Source organism: Choristoneura fumiferana, chromosome 9 (genome assembly GCF_025370935.1).
Source record: "Choristoneura fumiferana chromosome 9, NRCan_CFum_1, whole genome shotgun sequence".
Lineage (NCBI taxonomy): Eukaryota > Metazoa > Arthropoda > Insecta > Lepidoptera > Tortricidae > Choristoneura > Choristoneura fumiferana.
Window position 1 is genome coordinate 2,687 of NC_133480.1, and position 8,964 is coordinate 11,650.

The 8,964-nt window shown below is 37.4% G+C and overlaps 1 protein-coding gene across 1 annotated transcript; it reads right to left on the reverse strand.

The window, feature by feature from the left end:
* Nucleotides 1-4,536: 4,536 nt before the first annotated feature.
* Nucleotides 4,537-7,485, reverse strand: LOC141430749 (uncharacterized). Its single transcript, XM_074091608.1, has 2 exons — nt 7,401-7,485; nt 4,537-5,058 (listed from the first exon to the last, which is right to left on the reverse strand). The coding sequence occupies exons 1-2, from the start codon at nt 7,402-7,404 to the stop codon at nt 4,556-4,558; spliced, it is 507 nt and encodes a 168-aa protein (XP_073947709.1). The 5' UTR covers nt 7,405-7,485; the 3' UTR covers nt 4,537-4,555.
* Nucleotides 7,486-8,964: the final 1,479 nt, after the last annotated feature.

The following is an 8,964-nucleotide window of genomic DNA, read 5'->3' on the forward strand; positions in this document are numbered from 1 at the left end:
CGGTAAAAAACAGGAAAAAAGCTGAACATACGTATTCTGCCAATATGACGTCGGAGAATTTTTTAACTTTAAGAACCGTCATGGATGAAACTAAATTATTACTAAGGAACAAAAAGTTCGATAGTTGGAAGGAATTCTGTTCATCTTTAAGCCCTAACACCCCAGCTAAAGTAGTTTGGAATAACATAAAACGATTTAGAAGATCATATATCCCCCGCTCGTGTCTGTATCCTGCTTCGCAAGAATGGGCAGAGTCTTTTCTAACTAACATAGCCCCACCTTACGTACCAACAGCCTTGGATTTACCCGTAGATCATTTTATTACCGAGTCAGCAAATCCTTTAGATGAAAGTTTTTCTATCCAAGAACTTAAAAATGTTTTAAAATCTGTAAAAGATTCCACTCCGGGCCACGATGGCATACCATACTCCTTTATAGCCAAAGCAGGTGAACCCTTCCTTCAATATCTACTAAACCTGATAAACTGCATATTACATACAGGCCGTCCGCCCTCTTCCTGGAAATCCCAAATTGTTATTCCTATTCCCAAATCATCCAGAGATCCTAACGATCCACGATCACATCGTCCTATAGCTTTATCCTCAGTGTTGCTCAAGATCTTAGAGCATCTAATTAAAAACAGATTAGAATGGTTTATGGAGAGTGAGGGCCTGTTCGGGAATTCTCAGTACGGTTTTAGAAAGGGAAAAAGTACTATGGACAGTCTTAGCATTTTTACTTCTGACATTCGACTATCTTTTTCGAGGGAGAGTCAGTAGTCGCTGTGTTTTTGGATGTGGAGGCCGCTTACGATAACGTCCAGCTCCCCATTCTCAGGGAAAAATTCCGCAAGCTGAGAATTCCGGAGAGGTTGGCCAATCTCGTGGGTAACCTTCTTTCAGAACGAAATATTACTTTTCGCGGAAGAGATCCGCAAATCAACCCCTCGCGATTAGTCTGGCGAGGACTACCGCAAGGATCTGTCCTTAGTCCGCTATTATACAATTTATATACACATGACTTGGAGGAATCTGCTGCAGGTTGCCACTTTTTACAATATGCGGACGACTTACTTATTTACTCCACTAATAGCGATATACAATCTGCCAGTGAATCAATTTCTACATCCCTTCACTCAGTAAACTCGTGGCTAATAAGCAATGGATTGTCTCTTTCACCGACTAAAAGTACCGCTGTCATGTTCACCCGAAAACGAGTAATCCCTATCGTAAATATTTCAATCCACGGCGTGGATATTCCTATAAGCTCTCATCATAAATTTCTTGGGGTGGTTTTAGACTCCAAACTGACCGGTGCCTTGCATTTTGAACACATAGCCAAGAAATGTGAACGAGGTCTTAACACACTTAGATGCCTCTCTGGGGTTTGGTGGGGGGCCCATCCTACGTCCCTTAGGCTGTTATACAATGCAACTGTTCGAAGTGTATTAGATTATGGTTCATATCTGTTAGTTCCAGGTAACAAGGCAGGATTTAGAAGACTCGATCTCATACAGTCGAAAGCCTTAAGAATTATATCGGGAGCTATGAGATCAAGTCCTATAAACGCGTTGCAGGTGGAATGCGCTGATCCCCCCCCTAAACTTGCGTAGACAATTTCTGGCTGACAGCTTTTTATTTCGTGCCCTTCAGTTCTCTCACCACCCCATACTTAACCGGTTGTTAGACATGAAATCTTCCCCCTATTGGAATTATAAAGATTTACCCTGCCTCGTGAAAAGTTTGCAGAAATTTCAATCCATTAAGGACCCAGTGCACCACTCTAAAAATCTACCTCTGTTCGAGTTCAAATACAGCACTATTGTCTACCAGCCTAGAGTAATTCTGGACTTCGATATTTGTCATAACGATCCACATGCCGACGAATACCTCCATCAAATTCTTAATCGAGAATGGCATGACTGGAACACGATTTACTCTGACGCTTCAAAGCTATCCCCAGTTGGCTGCGTAGGTGTAGGAATATACCACTCACAATATAACATTATTCAAAAAGTAAAATGCCCACCGGTTACCTCCGTATTTACTGGGGAATGTATAGGAGTATTGGAAAGTGTTAAATACATTTTAATTTTTAAGTTAAAGAAAACCATTACATTTTCTGATTCACGTAGCTGCCTACAAGCTTTACTATCAAACCTTTTTCTGTCAAGTTTCATAACCCAATTATATACCAAATCAAGGACTGTCTTATCACATGCAAATTACGGGGTTATGAAGTAACTCTTGTATGGGTCCCGGGTCACTCGGGGGTCACTGGCAACGAAAAAGCTGACCAATTAGCCAAGGACGCAGTAGTGGATGGCGACAAGGTCCCTTTCAAGAATTATTGTCATGACGTACTAACATTATCGTCTGAATCATTAATGCACGCATGGTCTTCCTATTGGAAAATATCTAGCAAAAATAAGGGTAGGCTATTTTCTCTAGTCCAACCTGCAGTCTCAAGAAAACCATGGTTCGCTAAATCATTCATTCCAAAAAAGTATTGCTCAACCATCATTCGAATGCGTCTGGGACATTGTTGCATTGCCACTCATCTGGCGAAAATTCACATTAGGGACTCCTCCCTCTGCGAGTGTGGAATGGATGAGGGTTCCCTTAACCATATTTTCTTTGCTTGTGACAAATACGACAATACTGCCTTCTATGACGAGCTGATTAGATTGAAGGTTCCGTTTCCTACTCATATTTTAGAGCTTCTGCAATTTAAGCCAAAACAAAAAGAAATATTTTTTGCACTTGCACAATTCTGTCAGCAAAACGATCTCAATCTGTAATTGTACATTTATTATGAAATAGAGTTAAAATATATAAATCGTAATTACTCAGTTCTATTTTTTGTGGTGGTTTAGGTACCTACTTACCTACTAAAACACTCTCTGGGTATTAATTAACATTAAAGTAATGACTATCTAAATATAGTTTGTAGTAGAAATAATTACTAACAGTAGTGGTTTTCCTGGTTTACTTTGGGTTTGTGATTCCCTCTTTTCAGGAATAGCAACTGCCTCTTCTCCTCCGAAAATTTTTTATAAGAGAAATCGACATGACGCTGGCTCAATCGAAAGGCATAGCCAAAATACAAAAAAAAAAAAAAAAAAAAAAAGTTAGAAATGTCATCATCGTCAGATGTCTTTTGAGCATAGTTGCACAAAATTCACAATTAAATTAAATGAAATTTACTGCGTATGAACTAAGGTACAGACGATTAGGTTCATATTGCTTAACGTTACTTTTGTGATGGCAGCCACATTGTATATGTTTTTTTTTTGTGTCAAAATTCTATTTCCAAGCCACTTGATACCCATATGGAACGGATTGAAAAGAAATATGCAATAGGCAATTTTTGATGGAAATCATTTTGGAAAAAAAATATACCTACTACAACTTTTCACATTTTAACGTACCTACGTTACTGTGGTAAAATGCAGAATCTTATTGCTTTATTCTTCAACAGGTTAATACGTAATAAAATAAGACGACAAGTAGGTAATGTTAACATGCAATTATTCATTTTATTTACAGTCCGTCTTTTTTTACACACCTGACAGGGTGTGGTGTGTTTTAGGGCACCTGCGGACAAACAGACGCGGTCTTAAGTATCTAAAAGGTATGTTTTGACACTGCATCAGCAAATATAAAAATACATAGTCGTAGGGCCTAGGCCCTAGGCCATAAAGTATGTATGAAAATCCATTATTGTCCGCTGCTCTAAGTTTTTAAATTTGCTTACTAACATTAAATTGACAAAGGAAAAATTACGAACAGCCAACCACCACTACTCTGTAAGCATTTGCGATACTGCGATGCGATGCGATGCGATGCGATGCGATGCGATGCGATGCGATGCGATGCGATGCGAAGCGACGCGCGACGCGACGCGACAGGACGCGATGCGATGCAATGCGATGTGATGCGATGCGATGCGATGCGATGCGATGCGATGCGATTGATGGATGGATGGATGAAATATTTCCTCACATTGTTTGAGAAAAGCACTATACAAACCTCGGCCAGAACAGGGATAGCTGGACCCGAACCCTTCAATCCCTTACTTCATGGCCCCTTTAATTTGTAACTTTATTTTATTTTTAGTATTTTGTTGTTATAGCGGCCACAGTAATAGGTACCTAATCTGTGAAAATTTCGAGTGTCTAACTTTTACGGCTTCAGAGATAGAGCCCTGTGACAGATGGACGGACAGACAGACAGAAAAAGACAGTGGAGTCTCAGTAGTAGGGTCCCTTGTCACCCTTTGTGTACGGAACCCTAAAAAGAGTGCTATCTTCGCCAAAAAACAGCTTAGCAGTTTGGAGAAAATATTTGTAAGTTGTTATTTTTGTAAACTGTGGCTTAATAATAATAAATTAAAAAAAAAAACATTTAAAATCTACCCCGTGTTTTTCGATAGCTTTAATGTTGTGTCAATCCTACGTTTTAAATAAACTAAATGCTTAAAATAAACGTGAACTTTTTTTGCTAAACTTCGGCTGTAGACTTAATATTGAAACTATTTTGGATACAAGTAATTTTTAATCCAGTGCATATTCGGCTGCGGCCTTTTCTGAATTATTTATAATATTATCAATTTTTTGTCGCGTTATAAACAAATTCTTTCTTAATTTGAAAATGATTTCGTTTGCAGTGTCCTCCTTGATATCCGGGAATTCAGTTTTCATTCTATCTTTGATTTCTACGAACGTCGTATCCGGTAAGCCGTCTTGGATTTCTTCTTTCGCCTCAAACGTCAAATTCTTCTGTTGCAATTCAACTGTTTCCCTCAAATCGTTAGCAAAATTGATTAGGAATTCTTCTAAAGTTATTTTAATTTTCTCCATGTCGTCTATGGTTAGATTTTTGTATTGAGTGTTTACGTAGTCCGCCATAATGTTTTTAAAATTCTGGATGTAGGAGACGACATTTACTGTTTTTTGAATTTCCTCCTCTACGTTGTCTGTGGTTGCTTCTGTTTGTTTGTCTTCAAGCGGCAAGCATGTCCCGTAGTTAAATATTAATACAAGAAGAATTAGTCTTTCTGGAATGAGAAAAAAAATACTAAGATATATATAACTGCAAAGACTAAACAGAAAGCTGCGGAAACTTAAAACTTTCCCGGGATACAAGTTAGCCAATTTAAACCTATCAAGACAGCGTAGGTATCTAATAACACCATAATAGTCTTTCAAATTATTTAATTCAAACAAACACCGATAATATAATAATAATACAATTATCAAACACGGAACACACACGCGCGCCAAGGAGGCTCAAGGAACAATGTCGAAATGGCCACGTCAAACGCCATAGGGAGGTGACCAATGCGACCGAAAGCCAGTGATGTCCCTTATTTTTTTTTTAATTTCTTTTTGTCTTTACGCTTCAGCATTATGCTGAGCCAGTGTCCGATTCACAACCGCAATGACACATACTTTTTTATTTGTACTTAATAATATTGTTGTGTCTTGTGTTGTGAATAAATGTATTTTCTTTCTTTCTTTCTTTAATCGATGGATTTCCGCCTGAAGGTCGCATCGAGAGATTAATATTCGATATAGAGTGATTGACGCTAAGTTAAGATTTTTATTCGAATTTTGTTTCCTATAGATTCTCTATATTATAATTTTATCGGTGGGGTTATTTAACTAACTAACTAATTTGGCTCAGGGACCCAAAGAGGGTCTTGGCCTCCGAAACGAGAGCACGCCATCTGTCCCGATCGTGCGCAGCCTCTTGCCAGTCGTCGACTTGGAGACGTCGCAGATCCGCCTGGACACTGTCTTCCCACACACACATTTGCCACTAATAAATAACCCTATTGATTTATCTTACTTATTATTTTTAATATTTTAAACGCGAAAGTTTGTATGGATGGATGTTTGTTTGGATGTATGTTCGTTACTCTTTCACGCAAAAACTACAAAACGGATTTAAATGAAATTTGGCACACTGGTAATATATACCCTGGCTGGCATAGGCTACTTTTTATCCCGATATTCCTACGGGATAGGGATAAAATCTCGAAATAATAACCACTGGGTTTAGAATCATGAAATTTGGTATGTAGGTAGCTGAACATCTGAAATAACACATAAGCTACTCTTTATCCCGCCCGATATTCCCACGGGAATGACACAACCTCAATGAAGACCACGATCTAAATTTTGGGGATTCCCAGAGGAATTTTGTAACTACTAGATCGAATAGTTTAGGCGTGCGAAGCCGCGGGTAAACCCTGTTTGATTTAATACAATGTAAACATGTCATGTCACTTATGTAGAGCTCATAACACGTCGGTACCATTCAAAAGAAGTCGTGTGTTCAGTACTTTAATTATGAACTTTCGGCGAATACTTTAGTCTTTATTAACTGCACTTTACACTTGAGGAAGCAACACAAGTACAGTCGAACAAATTGAATAATGACCCAGGGTGGAACCATTGTGCTACTAATGTCATGTTGACATCTCATACTTTTGTCAAGGAAATCATAGCAAAATTGACTGTTAAAAGATTCCACCCTGGGCCATGCCTGATTCAATTTGTTCACATTAGGTATAGATATTTAAATAACGACCGTCTTGAGCAATTAAATGTCAATTGTTGTAGTCGGATTACACAACATACCCTGAACTCGTGGCTCTGCTTACAACCCAATGGTTTTATTCGGTCGATTTTCCATATATGTATAAGTACTCGGTTTGGATAGGTATTAAACTAAATGTAAACAAAACAACGTCAATAGGTGCCTTTAAATATTGAAATCCCCCATTAAACTATCTAAACATTTACATTTCTGTATTGAAATGCTAAACTAGTGTGTTTAGTTTGTATTACAATGATAGATAAGTAAAATGTTTAAAATCCTTGAATGTAGGTACCAAATCGGGCAGCTGAAGTTTGTTTACATTTAGTTACATACCTATCCAAACCAAGTATAGATATGCTCGAGATTTATTGTCATTTAGTACAATATGAAAAATCGACGACTCGTAATTATAAGTCCTAGTAGAAAAATACCACTTTGAAAACTCAACAAGGAAAACTGCCCTACCCATCCTGAATATCGTCAAAAATTTAATCTTATCCCATGGTAAAATTGACGAAGGAGATTGACAAGATTTGAACTAAGTAAATGCTGCCCAGAATACACCTCCAACGAGTTGTTTTAGTTTCTATTAGAAAAATGTATACCGATCCGTAGCAATATCAGGATAAAGAATAGCCTATGTGTCCAGGCATCAAGATATCTACATTATCAAATTTAATTTCACCCAAACCCGTCCACCGTTTTCGCCTGAAGGAGTCACAAATTCACTTACACATACAAACTTTCGAATTTATAATATAAGTAGGTTTATTTTAGACTAAAATGACTCACTCATGTTTGTAATGAACGTTATCACTGCACCGTTTCGGCTCAAAAGGCGAACTGAGCTATACAACGCGCACAATAATCTGTAAATCATTATGCAACATGCAGCAATCGGGCTTTGCATGAAGATATTATAGGTAAAAAGCTTAAGTAAATGACCTGTTGTATGTAGTAGGGTAGTAGTAACGTGACGGTATAGATAAGTCGAAGTTCCATATTCAAAAAACCGGCCAAGCAAACCAAATTAAGCAACTTCTAAGTTGCTGTGTATTTATATTAGAAGTTTTTTGTACTGATCGTTCAAAGGCTAAATGGCAGAGATCCCTTCAGGATAAGTTCGCCTTTGTACTTAACACTTTTTTTTCTGTAACCTTTTTTTTTCCTTTTTGAACAATAAAGAGTATAAACAAACAAACAATGTAGCGTGGAAATACTTTTTAATATAACGACTTTTTAGTCTACTCGTGACCAAGGCCACTGCATGTAATGTTGCCGAAACGTCGAGGTAAATATTACTCGTGTGTGTTATCGTGATAAGTCCCGTTGGTGGTATTTTGAAAGAACACTTTTTAATGACTACACTCCTATTTAATATTTTGTTTTAGTTTCAATGATTTACTTAATTGCGTGTAGGTAAATAGGCATAATTGAATTTTTAAAAACATAATAAATCCAATGTTTAAATAAAAAAATGCTACATGTTCCTTATAGCATAAAGTCGTCCACATAAATTGTCGGATCTACAATGCAAATAACAACTTTGTGGTGTGCTGTGGTCAGGCCAACATAATTCCACAAAACATTAAGATCTTCAGAGTTCTTCAGCTTATCTTGGACAACATACTGACACATATTCGAACATACATTCACACACGCACTACTCGGACAAGGATGTTATTATATATACGGTACCTAGTGAATAATGTTTTGCGATCGTATTTTTGTCGGAAAATTTCGTAGTTACCTTGTTTTTACCAATTAGCTTATACTTGGTTTGAATAGGTATTTAAAAAATGTAAACAAACTTTAGCTGCTAAATTGGTACTACATTTCAACATTTTACTTATCTATCATTGTAATACAAACTAAACTAGTGTATTCAATACAGAAATGTAAATGTTAGATAGTTTAATGGGGGTTTCAATATTAAGAACCAATTGACGTTGTTTTGTTTACATTTAGCTAAATAACTATCAAACCAAGTATAAGTAATTTATGTTAGCCGACAAAGTACTACGGAAAACATTAAGCCATGCCGCAGATGAATGCACGTCAGGGACGGTGACTCAACGGGGTCACGCTGTTTATCACCTAATTAGTTGTAATTATTGTGTTTTACCCGACTGCCCGATGGAGGGTTATGTTTTTCAAGTGTATATGTATGTTGGGTAGGTATGTGCAGGTCTTTTCCTCGCTGCAGCCTAAACGGCTGGACGGATTGGAACATATGAGGTATCATTGGATCTGTCATAACTGTCGGAGTGACAGTAGGGTACCTATGTAATATTTCAATATGGCGTCCGCGAAAATAAATATGGCGGAGGAATAAAAAAAAAGTAATTTAAAAAAA